The sequence below is a fragment of the Choloepus didactylus genome, chromosome 12 (genome assembly GCF_015220235.1).
Source record: "Choloepus didactylus isolate mChoDid1 chromosome 12, mChoDid1.pri, whole genome shotgun sequence".
Classification (NCBI taxonomy): domain Eukaryota; kingdom Metazoa; phylum Chordata; class Mammalia; order Pilosa; family Megalonychidae; genus Choloepus; species Choloepus didactylus.
In genome coordinates this window covers 3867327-3887874 of record NC_051318.1, presented here as the reverse complement: position 1 = coordinate 3887874, position 20548 = coordinate 3867327, and the positions used below count along the sequence as shown (strand labels likewise).

General features: G+C 41.7%; 1 protein-coding gene across 3 annotated transcripts in view; it reads right to left on the bottom strand.

Moving 5' to 3' along the window:
* The window catches only part of CCDC169 (coiled-coil domain containing 169), a 98250-nt gene that overhangs the window by 42908 nt on the left and 34794 nt on the right, over positions 1-20548 (bottom strand). For 2 of the 3 annotated variants that reach the window (XM_037800476.1, XM_037800475.1), the window contains 2 exons: positions 7538-7636; positions 7288-7341 (listed from right to left, as the gene is read on the bottom strand). In XM_037800476.1, coding sequence (XP_037656404.1) covers positions 7288-7341; positions 7538-7636 — 153 coding nt within the window. Of the gene's footprint in view, positions 1-5088; positions 5206-7287; positions 7342-7537; positions 7637-20548 lie in introns of all 3 variants that reach the window. The other variant, XM_037800474.1, reaches the window with a different exon arrangement.

Below are 20548 nucleotides of genomic sequence, written 5' to 3'. Positions count from 1 at the left end.
GGCCTTAAGACTGTAACTGTGTAACCAAATAAACCCCCTTTATAAAAGCCAATCCATCTCTGGTGTTCTGCATTCCAGCAGCATTAGCAAACTATAACACTCAGCTTTTGATTATCTGGGAAAGTCTTAATCTCTTCCTCATTTTTGAAAGACAATTTTGCTGGATATAGAATTCTTGGTTGGCAATTTTTCCTTTCTGCAATTTAAATATGTCTTTTCACTGCCTTCTTGCCTCCATAGTTCCCTGTGAGAAATCAGCATTTAGTCTTATTGAGACTCCCTTCTATGTGGCATGTTGTTTCTCTCTTGCAGCCTTAAGAATTCTATCTTTGGCATTCTACAGTTTGATGTCTTCAGTGTGGGTCTATTTGAGTTTAATATGTTTGGAGTTCGTTGAGTTCTTGAATGTGTATATTCATGTCTTTCATTAAATTTGTTAAGTTTTCAGCCATTTTTCTTCAAATATTCTTTCTGCTCCTTTCTTTCTTCCCTTTTTGGGACTTCCACACGGTATATAGTGGTAAGCTTGGTGGTATCTCACAGGTCTCTTAAGCTCTGTTTGCTTTTCTTCATCCTTTTTTTCTTTCTGTTCCTCACACTGAATGATTTCAATTGTCTTATCTTCAAGTTTATTGATTCTTTCTTCTGCCAGTTCTACTCTGCTGTGGAAGACCTGTCAGGATTTTTTTGATAACTCTGCAGCTCTGTTTATTTCTCTTTCATGATTTCTGTCTCTTTACTCATATTCTCTTTGTGCTCATCTATTGCTTTCCTGATTTCCTTTGGTTCCTTGTCTATGTTTTCCTTTAGCTCTTTGAGTATTTTTTAGGACCTTTTTAAAAAAGTCTTTTGTATGTTCAAGCTCTGGTTTGAGGGGAACATTAACCAGGGATCCACACCAGGAGCACAGGGCAGCTCTCATAGAGCCAGTGAGAGGATGAGAAGGGGCAAGCCAGGGGGCTATGAAGAGGATTTCCTACCCTTCTAAGTCGCCTTTTTCTTGATTCAGTGCTTGCCCAATTACTGCAACCCTTTAAGAACCATCTTTGAGAAAGATGTTTCTGTGAGTTCTTAGTTGTTGCTTAAAGCGTCTATGTGGGCAAGGAGCTTTGAAGCAGCTCATGCTTCCACCCTGATGAACTGAGACTCCAGTATCATTTTAAATGGTTAAACATTTAAAATCATCTGGGCCTGATGCTTTCTGCTTTGGAAGATTATTAATTGCTGGTTCAATTTCTTAAAAACAAAATAGGCCTATTCTGATTATCTGTTTCTCTTGCGTGAGTTTTGGTAGACTGCATCTTTCAAAGAATAGGTCTGTTCTAGTTTGCTAATGCTGCCAGAATGCAAAACATCAGAAATGGATTGGCTGTTATAAAGGGGGTTTATTTGGTTACACAGTTACAGTCTGGAGGCCATAAAGTGTCCAAGGTAACGCGTCGACAATCAGGTACCTTCACTGGAGGATGGCCAATGGTGTCTGGAAAACCTCTGTTAGCTGGGAAGGCACGTGGCTGGCGTCTGCTCTGGGGTTCTGGTTTCAAAATGGCTTTCTCCCAGGACATCCTCATGGCATAAGTTGTGATGGCCCCTCTTTCATTTCTGATATTAGTTATGCCTTCTCTTTCTCTCATTTTTTGGGGGATTAGCCTGAATAAAGGTTTGTCAGTTATATCACTCTTTTCTAAGAGCTTTTGGTTTTGTTGATTTTCTCTATTATTTCCCTGTTTAAAATTTCATTGACTTCTGCTGATTTTTATTATTTCTTTCCTCCTGCTTACTTGGGATTTCATGTGCTCTTCTTTACTGAGCATTAAGACGGAAGCTTAGATTATTAATTTTAGATCTTTCTTCTTTGCTAATATATGCATTCAATGCTATAAATTTCCCTCTAAGTACTGCTTTTGCTGCATCTGACAAATTTTGATAAGTTGTATTTTCATTTTCATTTAGTTCATAATATTTAAAAATTTCTCTTGAGACTTCTTCTTTGACCTATGTGTTATTTGGTTATGTGTTTAATCTCCAAATATTTTGGGATTTTTTAGCTATGTTTTTGTTATTCATTTCTAGTTTAATTCCATTGTGGGTGAGAGCACACTTTTAAGTTTGTTAATGTGAGTTTTATGGGTCAGGATGTGGTCTCAATAAATGCTCCATGTGAGCTAGCAAAGAATGTGTATTTTGCTGTTGTTTGATGGAGTATTATCTAAATGACAGTTTGATCCAAATGATTGATGGTGCTGTTCAGTTCACCTATAACCTTACTGATTTTCTGTCTGCCTCATCTGTCAACTACTGACAGGGATGCTAAAGTCTCCAACAATAAAAGTGCTTTTGTCTATTTCTCCTTACAGTTCATCAGTTTTGGCCTCATATATTTTCATGTTCTGTTGTTAGGTGCATACACATTTGGGATTGTTATGTCTTCTTAGAGAAATCACCTCTTTATCATTATGCAATGTTCACCTTCATCCTTGATCCTTTTCCTTGCTCTGAAATCAGCTTTGTCTGAAATCCAGTTTTCTTTTGATTATTGTTAGGATAGTATATCTTTCTCCATCCTTTTACTTTTAATCTATTTGTGTCTTTATACTTAAAGTGGGTTTCTTTAAACATATATTTGGGTCTTGGCGTTTTTTTAATCCATTGTGATGGTCTCTGTCTTTTAATTGGTGTATTTATACCATTAACATTTAAAGTGATTATTGATATAGTTGGATTAATATCTACCATTTTTGTAACTGTGTTCTATTCATTGCCTTTGTCCTTTGTTTCTTTCTCTTTTCTGTCTTCCATTCTTTTTCTTTTTTGCCTTCTCTGGTTTTAATTGAGCATTTTATATGATTCCATTTTCTCTCCTTCCTTAGCATATCAAGTATACTTCTTTTCCAAATTATTTTAGTGACTGTTCTAGAGTTTGCAATATACTTGCACAATTAATCCAAGTCCACTTTCAAGTAACACTACCCTACTTCACAGGTGGTGAGGTTACTTTATAATAGAGCAGTCCCAATTCCTCCCTCCTACCATTTATAACATTGTCATCATACATTCTGCTTGTTCATAAACTACAATCATCCAATATATTCTATCTATTATTATTTTGAACAACAGTTTTTGTTAGATCAGTTAGGGATAATAAAAATAAAGATTTTACTTTACCTTCATTTATTCCTTCTCAAATGCTGTTTCTTTCTTAATGTAGATCCAAATGTCTGACCTATATAATTTTCCTTCTCTCTGAGGAACTTATTTTAACAATTCTTGCATGGCAGGTCTACTGGGAACAAATTCCCTCAATATATGTTTGTCTGAGAAAGTCTCTATTACTTCCTCACTGTTGAAGGATAATTTCACTGGAAACAGAATTCTAGGTTGGTGTTTTTTTTTTCTTTCAACACATTAAATATTTCATTCCACTCTCTTCTTGCTTACATTGTTTCTGAAGGGAAGTCTGATGAAATTCTTATCCTTGATCCTCTATAGTTAATGTGGGTTTTCCCCTCTAGCTTCTTTTCAAGATTTTCTCTGTTTTTGATTTTCTGTAGTCTGAATATTATATGGTGTTGATTTTTTGGTATTTAGCCTAACTTGTGTTCTCTGAGCTTGCTAGATCTGTGGTTTGGTGTCTGTCAATGATATTGGAAAAATCTTAGGCATTATTATTTTAAATACTTCTTCAGTTCTGTTCTCCTACTATTATTTCCATTACACATTTTTTCCACCTTTTGTAATCCCCCACAGTTCTTGGATATTCTGTTCCTTTTTTCAGCCTTTTTTTCTTTGCTTTTCAATTTGGGAAGTTTCTATTGACATAACCTGACGCTCACTGATTATTCCCTCAGCCGTGCTGGTGTACTGATAAGCCCACCACAGGCATTCGTCATTTCCATTACAGTGTTTTGGTTTCTAGTATTTCATTTTGATTATTTCTTAGAGTTTCCATCTCTCTGCTTACATTACCCGTCTGTTATTGCATGGTGTCCACTTTTTTCTGCCAGAGCCCTGAGCATACTGATCAGAGTTTAAACTCCTGGTCTGATAATTCCAAAATCTCTGCCATATCTGATGCTTCCTCTACTTCTTCACACTGTGTGTTCTGCCTTTTAGCAGGCCATTTAATTTTTTATTGAAAGGTGGACATGACGTATCAGGTAAAAGGAACTGAGGTAAATAGGTCTTTAGTATGAGGCTTTATATCTATGTGGCTAGGAGTTAGGCTGTGTTTACTGTTTTCTGTAGCTGTAGGTGTCAGAGGCTAAAATTTCCTCTGGTATTCTTGTCTTTGTTTCCCCTATTTTCCTTGCAATTCTGTAGAGACTCTTTCTTAAATAAGATATGAGTCCTGCAGTTCTTTTCAGTAAAATCCCGTTATTATATAGGAGTCCTATTGATGTGATGGTGGGGCGATGGAGCAGAGGAGACCTTCTATAATCCTATGGTGAGGACTGATGGGTCCCACTGTTTATGCACAATCCCGTTATTATACAGGAGTCCTATTGATCTGGTGGTGAGACGATGGGGCAGGGGAGACCTTTCATAATCCCACGGTGAGGTCACGATGGGTCCCAGTGTTTATGCACATCCCATTATTATACAGGAGTCCTATTGATCTGGTGATGGGACGATGGGGCAGGGGAAGCTTTCTATAATCCCATGGTGAGGACTGATGGGTCCCAGTCTTTTGGTGAGGCTGTGCCCCTGGGCTGTGACTTTTTTCTCCCACCACTTAAGTGAGTAGGATGGCCAGAGGGGGCTGGAGTTGGGCATTTCCCTTCCCCCTTGTCAGTTAGGCTCTGATAAAACCCACAATGGTTATGCTCTGTCGAAGCAGTTTCCATTGAGGGCAGGCAGTTAAGGAGAACAGTATACTCTAGGCATATTTCAAAACATTTCTTCCCCCCACCCTGGGAAGCATAAAGGGATGTTTTCCTCCTATCATCACAGTGAGAGCCTTGTGGGGCTCCTGGAGGTAAAACTCATGAAAGTGTGGGGCCCTCGTAAGACTGGGCCTCCAGGAGTTTCTCTCTCTCAAGCTAGTCCATGCTCAGTCTTCTATAATTAGTAAAATACCCTTATTCCTACCTGATGCTGGCTCCAGCGGTGGTTTATTTTCCGAATGAGCTGCATGTCACTGTTTCTGCCGGTCTCTCCAGGTTCCAGGGCAGTGGTTTTCCTTTTGACCTCAGTCCTCTGATGGATCTAAGAAGAGCTGTTGATTTTCACTTTTCTAATCTTTTTTGCATGTTGTGAAGCTGGGAGCGACAATCTCTAAGCTCTTTAAATGTTGGACCAAAAACTGGAAGTCTCAAAGACCTTTAACCTTGAAAAAAGCCTTCCACGATGTTTTATGTATCACTTTATCCTTAATGACCTGGACTGCTCATTATCAACACCCATTCCTGCATTATATTCAGTTCAGCAAATATTTTTCAACATTGACTATTTGCCATTCTTTGTCCTAACTGTAAGGGAATAAAAAGAATGAGACCCTATCTGACCTCAGGGAGGAAGCAAACATATATCAACAAGAAAGGAATGAGGAGGAATGCTAAGACAAGTGGAATTTTAATTCCTTTCACAGAGACGGGCCGTGAACTGTGGCTGGGGATCCAGGGAAAAGAATAGTGATCATTCCCCGGAATCTAGAGCCTATAACATGCCTGGCATTTCACCCAGCACTTTACCTGCATTGCATCTCCAACACTCACAAAGCCTGCAAGGTACTGAGGTTCTCTCCTTTTCATAGGCGAGGAAAGAAACTAAGACCTGGAGAGGTCACACAGCAGTGAGTGCGGAACTGGATTCAAATCCAAATCCATTTGATTCCATTTCCAGTGACTCCAAAGTCTGTGATCTTTTCATCATAGCGTGGCCTCATAAAGGAGGGAGTATTTTGTGCTAGATCTCGGGGTTCTTGGAATTGGCAGATTGTGAAGGAGTGTGTTCCAGGAGGAGTGGACAGTGTGAGGAGAGGCAGGGGTACGGGCACTGCAGGAGGAGGCAGTGCTTCCAACCAAGCGTCTGAGACCATAAAGTGTGGACTCAACTGTCCATTTTATGGGCAAGAGACTACAAACAGTATTCCTGTTTCGTCTCAATTTCCTACTTACTTTGATTGCCAACAGAAGTCTGAGGCTCCCTATAACTTAATACCACCCCGAGTTTCATCCTCAAATTTTTCTATCTTCCCCCTTTACCTGCTCCAATCCCCAAACCTAACCCTCTGCCTTCTCAATCCCTTTCAATAAGCCCTGCAGATATTCTAGATCAATGATTAGCAGATCCCTTTATCATGAAACCTGCTGCTCATAGTCCTCTACCTCCTTGCCTAGCTTAGCTCTATCCTGGGGACTCCAAGCCCCTCTTTGTGGCTTGTCCTTGTGCCATCACAGGTGAAGCTCTTCAAAGCCATATCTTAGATTATCTTTTCACCCTTTATATTCTCCTTGATGCATTTCATTCATTAACAGGGCTTCACTAACCATCATATGCTGATAATTCCCAAATCTGCATCTGCAATCCTTATCTTTTTCCTGAGATTCATATATCCAATCCCTCATTTGGACAACACAGATTGAAAACTGAAGTCATATCCTAATCTTAAGACATATACCCAAATGAAGCATTAAATACTTAAAGGTCAAATATGAAAGCATATAAGTACAAAAAGAAGATGCAGTGGCCATGATGGGCAATGGATGAAAACAATGCGTTTTTAACTAGGACATCAGAAGCCATAAATAGAAGATAGCACTGACAACAGCAGAACAAAAGCTACATCACCAACATCTTAAATACAACTGAAAGACAAATGACAAACTGTGGGAAACGTGCAGCCTCTTTCACAATTTACGGATCCTGTTCCTATCCTGGTATCACCTGTAAATACATAATTTCTAGCGATAGCACCCCATATCTATCTTTGACCCTCCCATGTACAAACATGAAGGGAAATGTCCTGAATTTCATGGATACAGAGGCAACTGCTCCTCTGTTTGAATTCTAACAATTATAGATCAAACTAAAAGGATAACTAATGAAGCAAATATGAAAAATATACTCAATTTTGGAAACCCTCTTAACTCCTTTTTGTATCTTTATAAGAGTTTTATCGTTCCTTTCCACTATCAATATTCAGAAACTTGGTGCCTTTTCTTTCACAATTTCAATATCTGCTTCTCTACCAAACCAAACAAACAAACAAACAAGAGAAAAGTGAGAAATTACAAGGTACAATAAGAGGAACTCTTTAGAATTTCAAAATAAAGAAGAAAAAGTTACCTGCGACACTTCAGCTAGGCACCTGCGGCGCTCGTTGTTGGTCCTGTGGTAAGCCTGGAGGAAAGACAGAGAGTGAAGGCTCCGACAGCAGAGACTGCAAAGCGAAGGGTTATGTCTCTATCCTTTAAAAAAATAGTCTAGTAAGCAGTTGTATAAGCATTTTTTAATAATATATATAGTAGGTTTGTTGATAACATACTAAAATAATGGCAAGTTTAAAGTAATTGCTTAGTATATAGTAAAAACAAACCTTTGATTCTTGTTCCAATCTAAGTGCATACTCTTTCACTTGATTTTCAAGACTCCTTTTTTCTTTTTCTAGCTGTTTAAGTAATGAACTTAAGGATTCCTGAAAGTATAAAAAGTAAATTTTTACATGTACTTGTGTTCTATGATAAGAAATGAACATCGATTTCCTCACTCACAAAATGCTTTCTACCCCTGACATTGTGTGATTTCATAACTCAGTAAAATGGACTTTTTTTTTAAGTAGTAGTAATAACAATAACCACAGTATTTACTGGGCTCTAACAATATGCAATGTACCATGCTAGGTGTTTCCATAGATTATTTCATTTAAGCATTATTACAACTCCATAAGATGGCTAATATATTTATTTTCATTTTACTGTTGGGGAAATTGCAGCTACCATGTGGTAAAAAGCTGGAATTCAGGTAATCTGACTTCAAAGGTCACATATGCTAGACCTTTATTCTATTTGTACTCATACTATTGCTACCTTGTAGCAAAAGAGGTAAAAGGGAAGACATTTAAAGACCATATCCTATTGTCGACTGTAGACTTCAGATCCCCTGGTAAAGACTACATTAGAGAATGACAACCACAGGACAGAACAGGCACCATATAGAGGGAGAAGTTCAGGGCTCCTTTTTTAGAAAGAGGGAATGGATTACTTTAATTCACATCAATAAAAGTGCATATAAAATCATAGATTACAATTATATATAGTATGCATAATTACATAAAATAATTATAAATTGTTGGAGAAATTCACAATTAAGATGTACTTGCAAAGCCCCCCTTGAGATGCTGGGGAAAAATGTAGAAATATTAAACTTCCCCACCTGGGGAATTACTGATATTCTCACAAGCATTGGGGGCTACCAATTTGGAAGGCTGAGCCCTTGATCTTGGGGCTTGTCCATATGAAGCCTGTTACTCAAAGGAGAGGCTGAGCCTACTTATAATTGTGCCTGAGAGTCTCCCCCAGAGAACCTCTTTGTTGCTTAGATGTGGCCCCTCTCTCTCTCTCTCTAAGCCCACTCAGCAGGTGAACTCACTGCCCTCCCCCATACATGGGACATGACTCCCAGGCATGTAAATCTCCCTGGCAACGTGTGACATGACTCCTGGGGATAAGCGTGGACCTGGCATCGTGGGATTCAGAAAGCCTTCTTAACCAAAATGGGAAAGAGAAATGAAACAAAATAGTTTCAGTGGCTGAGAGATTTCAAATGGAGTCAAGAGGTCACTCCGGAGGTTATTCTTATGCATTATATAGATATCCCTTTTTAGTTTTTAGTATATTGGAATAGCTAGAAGTAAATACCTGAAACTGTTGAAATGCAACCCAGTAGCCTTGATTCTTGAAGATGATTGTATAAGTATATAGCTTACACGATGTGACTGTGTGATTGTGAAAACCCTGTGGCTCCCACTCACTTTATCCAGTGTATGGCCAGATGAGCAGAAAAATGGAGACAAAAATTAAATGAATAATAAGGGGGTATGGAGGGGATGACATGTTTTGGGTGTTTTGTTTTTTTTTTCAGAGTCAGACATGAGTTTAATAGGAGTTACTTACAGGAGTTATGGTTTCATGATGGCAGCCAGCTGGGAAAGATGGAAGTTAGGGACACACGAAAGCAGGGGGTGTCAGGCGGTGGTTTATAAGGGTTAGGTCAAAGAGGGTGTGAGAACAGAGTCTCAGCAGGGTCTTGTGACACAAGGCTGTGGAGATTTATCAATAGTGATCAGGAGAAGGGAGTTTCAGTGCTTTGTTTACATTTTTTCTCCCCTGGGGAGGTCTGATGACTTTTAATCTGTCCCAGTCAGGCAGGCAGCTACATGAAATCACTGTGGAGGGGAGGGGGCCTGACCCGGGGTCCCCACAGTCCACCCCCACACCGTGGACTGCACTGACCATAGGAGAGATGTGGCATCCATAGAGCACGACAAGTATCCCCCACCCCATAGAGATAACAACTTCACAAAGAGATGCCACTGTGGCCAAGAAAGGGAATTAAGCTATTTAGACAAGGGTCCTACTGATAACTGCTGAATTCTGCCAGGCTATCAGGGGCTCCACGCAGTCCAGTTCACAGGGTCACAGCCCAAGGGAGGCCGGTAGCGCCTGAAGATGGCACATCCGTGCAAACCTAATACTGGCTTCCACTGTGGGCCTGCGTTCCTGAAGCCCACTGCAGGAAGGTGTTTGCTAGGGTGCTAAGAGCAAAAAGAAAGATGTTTATGGGGAACAATGATGGGTAATTACATGCTAGAGTCCTGCGGGTTGACAAAAAGGTACCAGGCAGAGGAACGTCATGGGGCAGTTGTAAATATCAGATATTCTTCCTCTGCAAGTCTTGAGAGTTTTCTACCATTACATTACTTGTTAATCTGGGCACACGAAAGGTCCACGTAGTTATGCACAAAGTTTCTGCGGGAATAGGGGGTCCTGGATTTGTGATAAAAATTGTAGCAGGCATTTAAGTCTTATAATATTTTGGGTAACTCCTATTCCCCAGGGACTCAGGATTCCTAACCAACATGGCTACACAGGCCAGCACCAAGGCCAGTTGACCTCCTTTTCCCCATTATGTTTGGTCTGAAGCATAGGAAACAACGAATTACTACTATTTCCCCACTTAGGCTGCAAAGTGGCTAGCCCTTTAGCTTGGATTCTTAAGGCTTGCATTGATTTCGCTGTTATTGCCATAGGAACTGGGACTCCAGCTCTAGATATGTAGTTCAGAGGGGTTAGGACCTGATAAAACCTTTTGCTTGAGTCATCTGTCCAGTGAAAGGGGTCCCCTGATCACTGTCTATTTGTGTAGGTGTGCCATACAGAGCACACACACCCTTTCCAAACAGTTGATGGTGGCCCCGCTGGTTCACCTTCCCCGCTGGAAAACTAACAAATGTCCTGCAGCCGTGTCCATGGCAGTAAAAGCATACCTCGAGAACAGAAGGGAACTGATGTGGTCCACGTGTCCCATCTGGTGTGGCAGCCTACATGGTTGACACAGGGAGCATGAAGGACACTGGAGTGATGTCCACCAGCTGCTGGCAACAGTTACCTTTCATTGTTGGCAGGGGTCCCAGGTGTCTTTACACAGTTCTTATCATTTCAACGGCTACCTCAGGTGCAGCAACTTTAGCTGCTGAATCCTCTACATAGGGCACTGGTCCGAGAATCGCACACATTTGAAATCTTGCTGGTGTTGAAAATGCTGCGCGGTAGCAGGTAGGCTCTCCACGTGGCCAGTGTGCTCAGCTGGGTCCTGCCAGAGCGCGGCTTAGAAACTGTGTCAGTCATCCACCTCTGAATGGGGATGGCCATTTTCAAGGTGACTGGCCATCTTTGTATCAGTACCCCCACTTGCAATTAGGTACTACATGCAGCACATAATTGCTTTTCTGGGGGGCTTATCTCAGTTCTGCCCCTTTCCATAATGGTGACCAAAGCCAAGGGGCATTTGTTTAGAATGCTGCCTCTGCCACAGACCCCACCCAGCGCCAATGTCAGTGCTGGCCACATCCAACTCACAGGGCAGGGCTGGACCTACGACCCCAGTGCTGGTGCTTTTCTAAACGCAGCCTATTGGGAGGTGTCCCATTCTCAGGGATAACCTTTCCTAATCAAGACATACAAAGGTTTTTAACATTTGGGCTAAATGAGGAATAAAGGTCTCTAACACCCCACCCACCCCAAGAAAGCCATTAGTTGCTTTGGCATTTGCAGTGTAGGGAAACATTTTACCTTAAAGAGAATTGCTGGTTAGTGAAATAGAGTTACACTTGTGGGACTTTTCACTTAGTCAAGTCCTTTGCCACGAGACCATGGCGATGGCCGGGCTATGTACACAGCCTTGGGGAAGCACAGTACAAGTCCACTGTGGGCTCCCCAGGAGAAGGCAGATGCAGGCTGTGTGATTTTCCTACGGAGATACTAAAGAAAGCATTAGCAAGATCCAATACAAGATGACACTGACACAACTGGGTACTAATTTCTTGTAATAAACCAGCAATGTTTGGGACTGCAGCATACAATGGTGGTGGCACCCTGTTTAAACTACACCTCCCCATCCTTCTGCACCCAGTCCTTCCCCCATAGCTGCCTTAAGTGCTTAGGCCTTGGGGGCAGGGACAGGTGAGACAGAAAGAAAGAGGCTCTTCTTGTTGAACTTGAATTTAAAAGTTTTAAATCAGGGTGGTGGGATTTGGGTTTCTATGCCCTACTTTTAATTATTTCCAATTATTAGTTCTACGTCACTTAAAGCTGTGATGCAGACAATTGGGAAAGGTCTTTGCCTTTTCCAGAGGCAGCCCCCATGCAGCCTTCTGCTTCCTTAGGGAAATTCCAGGGGTGGTTTCTTTTCAATATCCAGGTTTGTTTACAGTAAGTACAGAACTAAAGTTTTGAACCCTTCTGCAAAGGGGGTGTGTTTTTTTTTCCTTTTGGGACTCCAGAAGTACTAACATATATGTTATGCACTTATACATGTACTAATATATATGTTATGCACTTATTTATTTTTAAGCAACTTATTTTATTTTTAAGCAACTCAAATACAGCTCTTTAAGAATTTTTGTTAATTTTTGTTAATTTGTTATTACCATCCAGAGAATGTTTAATGTATTAAACAGGAAGACCAAGACAACAATACATTGAACAGGCAGACGCAAACAAAAAGTTAGTCACAGAAACAGAAACACAGAAATACTTTGGAGAGGGACAAATACAGGATTGAATACACATCATTTCATCCCATTTCTACCCTGTTCCAAAACAATTCTAATTGTAATACCGTATTCTTTCCATAGAGCCATCTCTCTCCTTATTTTAAATCATATTGAGGCCAGATTGTGTTACAGAAATAAACGTTTTTCTCATAGGCTCTTTCGAATTTTGTTTAATTCAGCCCAAAGTTTCCCATTCTTCCTCTCCTTCCTCTTCCGAGGAGAAGTCTATGGGGTCCCCTGCTTTGGGGTCCGTCCCATCCTGGAGCAGCGAAAATTCTCCAAGGCAACTCACAGCCTTTGACTCGTGCATAGCTGCACGCCAGAGTCTCCAGCTGACTGTCCACGGGAGCAGGCAATCAGGCAGAGACTCCTTCATTTCAGCCTGGGCAAGGTGCACACCTGTCTCCAGTTTTACGTTCTCTTCTAATTGCCGTGCTATCTGTTGCAAAACACTCAGCAACTCTGCTGGAGTTTTCAAGGCATCCCCACACTCTCGTGGCAGTCCCCGTTCATCCAGGAGGGCAGCCAACCCCTGCCACTTGGACGATATGGGACAATTTGGGATTCCCCCCATGGACTCTCCCTTCCTAGAGAACCCCTGCTCGCTATGGCGCTGGCTATTTGATCCTTCTGGCTCTGCTCGCCAATTGTCACAACCCAGCTTAGCCCCAGGACCAAGAACACACCAGGCACAGAGTCAGACATGAGTTTAATCGGACTGACTTATAGGAGTTATGGTTCCACAGGGGTGGCAGGCTTGGAAAGATGGAAGTTAGTGCTCTCCTGGGTATTCTTTTTAGTTGTATTTTTATCCTTATTTTTATAGTTTTTGGAGTAATGAAAATGTTCAAAAATTTATTGTGGTGACGAATGCACAACTATATGATGGTACTGTGAACAACTGATTGTACACTGTGGATGACTGTATGGTACATGAATATATCTCAATAAAACTGAATAAAAAATATATAATTTATATCTTGCAACATAAATTATACTAGTTTCCCAATAGCTCATGAAATAATTGTAAGCAAACTCTTCTCGAAAAGCTGCAGCTCTCCACAATAACGGTGTCAGGACTGAGATCTTGGTTTCCTGAACTGATCTCTCAATTCTCCCGGTTATCAACCTACTGCCCATGCTACCACTCTACTTGCCTCACTCTTCAGATTTGATGAATAATTTCATTTTCCTGACAGTAACCTTTCTCTGTGATTTGTGTTGGTCCATCCCTTACAAACTCCAAAACCTTTACTGAATGCTACTTTTCCTAAGGGCCTACCACCCTCTCTGTTTTAGCTTTTTAGAGAAGACTTGGATGTGTCCTGGGTACCACAGACTAGAAATGTGGAAGAACTTTCAAGAATCTTACAATCCCTCTGTCGTGCCAACATGTCACTGAGGGTAAAAATGTACTGAATTGATAGGGACAAAGAAGTTTGGGGAAGAGGCGTGGGGATGGTCCCATGAAAGTGGGAACAAGGGGCAACTGTGCAAGACCCACCTGCTCCTTGACTCAACCTGACATCCTGAGTCAGTTCCAGGGTGCCAGACTCACACGACTCACACACACACAAGTGCCTACTGAACAACTCCACTTGGTGTTTCACATGTCCATTAGGTCCTTATTTTAGAAGGGACAGCACCATCCTCCCAGGTGCCCAGACCAAACATTAGATTCATCCTTGACCTCACTCTTTCCCTTACAGCACACAACAACCATTGAGTCTGTTAGCTACATCTTAAAAATGTACACAAAATCCAACCAGTTCTCACAGCCTCCACCAAATCCCACTCTGCCCCAAGCTACCATCACCTCTCACCTCTTGCCAGGACATCTGCAGTGACTTTCCAACTGACCTTCCTACTTACACCCAAAACTCTACAGCCCATTCCCCATGCAGCAGTCAGAATGATCCTTTCAAGCATAAATTATATCACAGTACTCCTTTGCTCCAAACTTTTCATTGGTTTCCCACCTCGTTCAGTTAAGACAAAAGTCCTCACAGTCAGTGGCAATGCCCCCAAACTGGCCTTCTCACTCCCTCCCCACTCACTCTGCTCCAGCCACCCTAGCCTTGTCGCGGTTCCCTTTGCCGAGAAAGCTCTTCACCTAGACGTCTGTGTGGATCACTTCTTCAGTGCATTTGGGTTTTTGCCGAAATATTTTCTTGGTTCCCTTCCCTGACTCCCCAATACCGTATACTCCTCACCTTTTATAATTCTGCTCTGTAACACTTATCACTGTCTGACATACTATAAATCTACTTTATTTTCTGGTTCCCATCACTTAAATACAAACTCCGCAGACAGAGCCTTGGTCCTTTTTGCTCCTCCTGTATCCCCAGTACCTAGAACAGTCATTGACTATCATCAGAACACATATTCACATTCAGCAATATTTGCTGAATTAATGGGTTCTCACGAAGTTGGACTTTGGGGAATTGTGCAGTCTCCACCTTAGCCAAAAAGGAGGTGAGTGGCAATAACCTTCTAGGGCCAGCCTGACCACTTGGGGCATCACCCAGCGTTCTCTGAACGGTGCTGGTGTTCATGAATGATGAACCCCTCCATCGCCTGTGGGGTGTGGAGAGTTCGTAATCGATACGTTTACTGCTGGGTTTGGTATCCTCTAGCCCTTGTCCGCCCAGGCTTAGGTCAGCTCTAGTGCACTGAATGAATGAAAGCACCACCAGCCTTGAGCTGTACCTAGAAACTCAAGTCTCACTTCAACACGCTCTCTTCTCTGGGGAGAGCCTGAAGACTCCCCACTCAAGTGAAAGAACAAAGGTGTCTGGGGGGTGGGGTTGGCAGAGGCAGGCCAGTGTGACACCCTTGAAGGACTGACCCCACCTAAGACGTATGTTCTGGGCTCTGGGCACTGCAGAAAAGGACCGCCTCACCATCTGTCCAGAGTTAGGTGCTTGGTTTCCCGACCCAGCCTACCTCTTGAATTTTGTACTCTGTTTGTCCTTTCCTTTTTACTGTCGTGGTTACTAATCTCGGTACTTGTTCAACCTGTAAAATCTTTACTTCCTACCTTGAATTCATCTTGTCTCTCACAACTCACAACCTAGGCTTTTATCCTACGTGCTTTTTTCTCTCTCTGCTTAGCTCCATCTGCCTTTGTGTGAGATCTTGTGGCTCAGCTCCCGAGCCCCTGCATCTCTGTTTTGAAGACCAGGCCTGAAGAGCTTGCTCACTGCCCCATCACCCTTGCTGGGGAGTCACATTCCGCCATTATACCTGCGCTTGGAGGAGGATTTCCAGATACTGTGAGTGAAATTAATGCCACCAAATTGTACACTTAAACACGGTTACAATGGCAACTTTTATGCTATACATATTTTACCACAATAAAGTTTTGAAAACTTAGCTTTCTACAAGAAATGGTCTTAAGCACAGAGGAGCATGAACAAACAGGGAAAATGCAACCCTGTGGAAAGAGTTTCAAGTACAATATAAAAAGAAAGCATAAATGGCATGCAGGTTAATCTCTCTCTGAAAATAAATCTATAGTAAACTCATGAAGATTTTATAAAATAACAATTCAAGCCAGCATTGAAAGCAATAAAGAGTAAATAAAAATTGTGTGAAATTAAATTAATGAAGTAAAAGACTAAGGAAAGGAAACAAAAATAACAGACATGAACAAAAAGGAGAGAGAATGACAGATTTGGAAAAGATAACATAGGAATACAACCTCTGAACAGTAGGACTCAACACATCAACAAAATCAATAATGAAGGCTGTGATTAGAGGAAAAAGTTGACAATTGACAGGGCTTTCTGGGTCCCAAGAAAACTCAATAAAAGATGACAAAACCTACACATAGATCAATGAATGCCTACATTTCTAAAAAGAACAAAGAATTCTCCAAGATTACAAAAAAGACAAAAAAAAAATCATTTACTTTGAAGGAGCTGAAATTAAGGTAAGTTTGCAACAATGAATGATAGATATCAGTGTAGGAGAATTTCATGGCAGCTTTTAGCTACCTGCGGGTGTCTGAGCTTGTACCTCGGCTTGCCAGGCCTGGGCCAGGGGACCTGATCACCCCCTGGGGAGGGTAGTAGGTACGGGCGTGAGTGCCCTCTGCAGCCCCCCCGAGCCTGAGGAGCGAGGTCAGGGCAGCTCCCTTTTCCTCACCCAAAATGCCACTGGCAGGGGAGGCTTGCCGGAGGAAACCGCCTTTCTCCCAACTGCCCTTTCCCCACTTCCTTATCTTACCCACATACTCCCTTGTGCCAAGGCCACTCCTGCCACCGCCAGTGCGCATGCACCGTGGCCAGAACAACCCCCGCCCGCTGCAACGGCTCTTGAATCCTCTCAGAACCAATCCTACCCCCTCTCCCTTCAATATTGCCATTTAAGGCTGCTTCACCTCCTTTCCAGCCCTGCCCCTCTTACCAGCCTATATAACCTGTAACCCCCCTAAATAAAGTCTCTCTCTTTGGCGCATACTCCTACTGGATGAAGAGTGTTTTTGTCCTTATCGCCGCCCTCCACACCTTGCACGCCTCTCGCCGAGGACCCTGGCCACGTCCTCCGCCTCGCCCTCGCCTCCGGGAAAGAGCCCCCGCCGCCGGTACCCTTTAAGCAGCCCCGAGAGCTGAGGGCTCGGCTACCGGCCGCCACTCCCCCTAGAAGCAGTAACCCCGACCGCAGCTACCTACTGACCATTAGACTTGGAAAATATCAGCTACAATATGCATTACATAGGCCACTAAAGAGATTCAGGCTTACTTACACTTTTCATCAATCTGCAGGTATTCATAATCAAAGTAGTTTTTAAAAGCTCATCAAGGTCACACTCCTATTTTAACATGAACAAAAAATTAATGAATGACAGATAATAAGCTTTACAAACACCAAGAAAAGAAAAAGATATTTAGATCCATATGAAATGTTCCTTGTTGCAAAATTATTAAAACTTTTTATAATTATCAACTATAAGGACCAAAATACACAACTTATTATCAAGAAACTACTAAAATTCAGGTTATGCTTGGGAAAGCAGAGAATAAGGCATAATTAAATAATTCCAGCAAAGTAGAATGAGTATTTTAAAAGGTGAAGTCCAGAGCAATCTATATACTCAACAACCCCTTTTCCTGGACGCTCAGTCCGCCTTCCTTCAAAGATAGGAGGCTTTCTGCCATTTTGACAATAATTCTGTGACAGACATTATGGGTTAGTTAACTCAATACCTGCTTCCAAGCCGTCCTCTCTCGTCCTCCTCCAAGTCAGAGGCTGGGAAAGCTAAACACTTGCCTTCCTGGCAGTCAGCGGTGGCCACGAAACACTCATAAACAATTCGAGATCCTGACCCTGTAATTGATGAAACACTGAACTACGATTACCTGCTTCTAAACTTTTTGATATGTGGAGGAAAAATACCTTATCTTTTTAAACCATTGCTACTTGGGGTTTTTGCTACTTGCACCTGAAGACATTCCTGACTGATACAAGCCTTGTTAGTCTAATATTTCTCTGTCGCTTCTCAATCATAAAATGACCATTTAAAGGGAAAAGATTCTAATATTTTACTTTTAAGTCAGGACTTATCTTAAAATGTACCTTTTGACAAAATAGGAATGCTCTGCTGTGCGTATGAGTGTGTGTGAGCATGATAGCACATGTGTGTATAGGTTAAGTGTCCACAACATTTGCCTAACATCTTAAAAAGAAGACAGCAGTTAAAACTGCATCCTGTACATTGTAATTCAATTTGATTAGAATAAAGGCAGACAAGATAAAGAACTACTACTCTCCTCAAATGGCTATTGTATCTTAGAGAATTATTACTCCTCATAAATACAGAGGTGGTCATAAACCTCTATGGTACAAATCGACAAGATCCAAAACTGAGAATATGACATATAAAGATGCATAGAAATAGATGGCATTTACTTATGCGGAACAAAATATATATTCTCTATATATTAGTATACACATAAATAGCAATTCTGTGGATGGGAGATACAGGAATCTGTTTCCTTGAAGTTATATAGCTAAAACAAAAATGGCAGGTGCCTGGAGAAATGGAAGTATCTGACATAAAAAAAATTCCACTGCCCCCAGGGTCAGCCAAGACACGGCACAGTCACAGTGGTGCATGGTTTATTTGGTTACAAATTTACAGTCTGAAGGCCATGAAAATTTCCAAATGAAGGCATCAACACAAGTATACCTTCACCAAAGGAACGCGAATGGCATCCGGAAAACCTGTTAGCTGGGAAGGTATCTGCTGATCCCGGGTTGTTTCAGCTCCACTTTCAGCTCCTGTGTGTTCTTCAAAGTGTCTCTCTTGGCTGCAGCATCTCCTTCTGTCTGTGAACTCTTTCATATAGCTCCAGTGATTCAATTAAGACCCACCCTGAATGGGTGTGGTAATACCTCCATGGAAATTATCCAATCAAAGATCACATCCACAGTTGATTAAGTCACATCTCCATGGAAACACTCAATCAAAGGATTCCACCTAATTAACACCAAAACGTCTGCTCCCCACAAGACTGCATCAAAGAACATGGCATTTTGGGGGACATAATACATCCAAACTGGCACATACACCAAGGAAATTGGCAAATGCTACAAATCGGGGCTTCAGGGGCTTCATTTTTTCCAGAGAGACAGTGGCTGGGCATCTAGCAGCCTGCATCGCCCGCAGGCACCCCTCGCCCTCCAGAGTCCATGGCAAATGGCGACACTCATTCCCCACCAAGCCTTGACATGGCCTTGGGATTCATCTCATTAGAGCTCTAGTGGCAGCAGCTATCAATACAGAATTTTGGGGAGGTCTTTCTTTCCTTCAAATGAGCCTTGGTTATTTCTTCTACGCCTGTGTGTCTTAAAATACTCTGTGTAAATTTGGCCCTGATGAAATTCCTGAGGCACAGAAGAGTGAGCTAATACAACGGTTACCTCACACACACCATCCCCCTCCCCCCAGGGTTTTGGTTTACCAGGAAGCCAGAGAGGGCTGGGAAGGACAGGAGAGAGAGTGGTCTCACTGGTGAACAGACGCGTCTCATGCATGTGGTCTACAGGGAGGAGTGGAGTTAAATCACGATCTTCTGAAATAACTTCAGATATGCTCTTTACCTGCCAAATTTCCTCAAAGGATGTGCCAAGGGTAAGGAAATATAAAAGGTACAGGACTCTAAGAGTAAGCTCAGTATTGTGATCTGTTGTAAAGAATACAAAATACAAGCAAATACTGTTTTATCAGAAACTAAATACTAAATACATTAAAGTCAATTGATATTATAATGATGCTTTAAGTAGAGAAAACAGCAAATACTCTGTTTCTAAAAAGCAAAACACAATCAAAAGAACACAACAAAAACAGAAGACTCCTCTGGTTTTCAGTGTAAAGATCTGAAATCTTGCCATCTTAAAAATGATTGCTTCTCTTAGATTTCGATCTCGTTAGGGTCTGTAACTACCGTCAAATTCTAGTTCAGCTGGACTTACAAACTAATCATTGCAAGATTCTCAGCTAAAAATTCAAAAACAAATATCAAATTTGAAGATTTAGTAGTTAAATTCTAAATATTGAAAGTTACTTAAATTATTGGGAAGTAATCCCAAACACATAAATTAAAATGAATGCTGGCTTAGAAAGTAGGATCTATGAAGAACGATAGATGTTGGAATTAAGAACCATAAGAAAGAGATAAATACGATATATATGCATTAGTATGTTATTATTTAGCTATATCCCCTGTAACCCAAATATAAATTTAAGACTCAATTAATATTGGGTAAGAAGTATTTGAATGAACAGTGGAACACTATTTTATGGGGTACTTAATGGTGTGAAGTCTTTTCTTTCTAGTAAAACCGAGAGGACCAGCTTTCAGAACAGCCAAACCTTCATTATACAACTTAGAAGTTTCCAGAGCAGCAATACTATCGAACAGAGCTGATCTCATCTGAAAATATTTGCCCGTTACAGAAAAGCGTGAGACAGTGAGATATTCCAGGAAGCTGAGACAAGAGTCAGTCGATGGGAGGGTCAGCCAGGCTCCTCCTCAGAAGGAAAAGCGAGAAAACCACCAAGTGTGGCGAGGTCGTGGAAATGAGAACTCTCACGCACGGCGGGCGGGAGTGTAAACAGGGAGCCGTGTGGAAGACGGCCTGGCGTCCCCCACAACGATCAGACGGCCAGCCTGGCACTCCCAGAAGACCCAGAAGAATTGAAAACGGACTCGAGCAGATGCCTGCGCTCGAGGGTCATAGCAGTGTCCCTCAGGGTTGCCAGCAGGT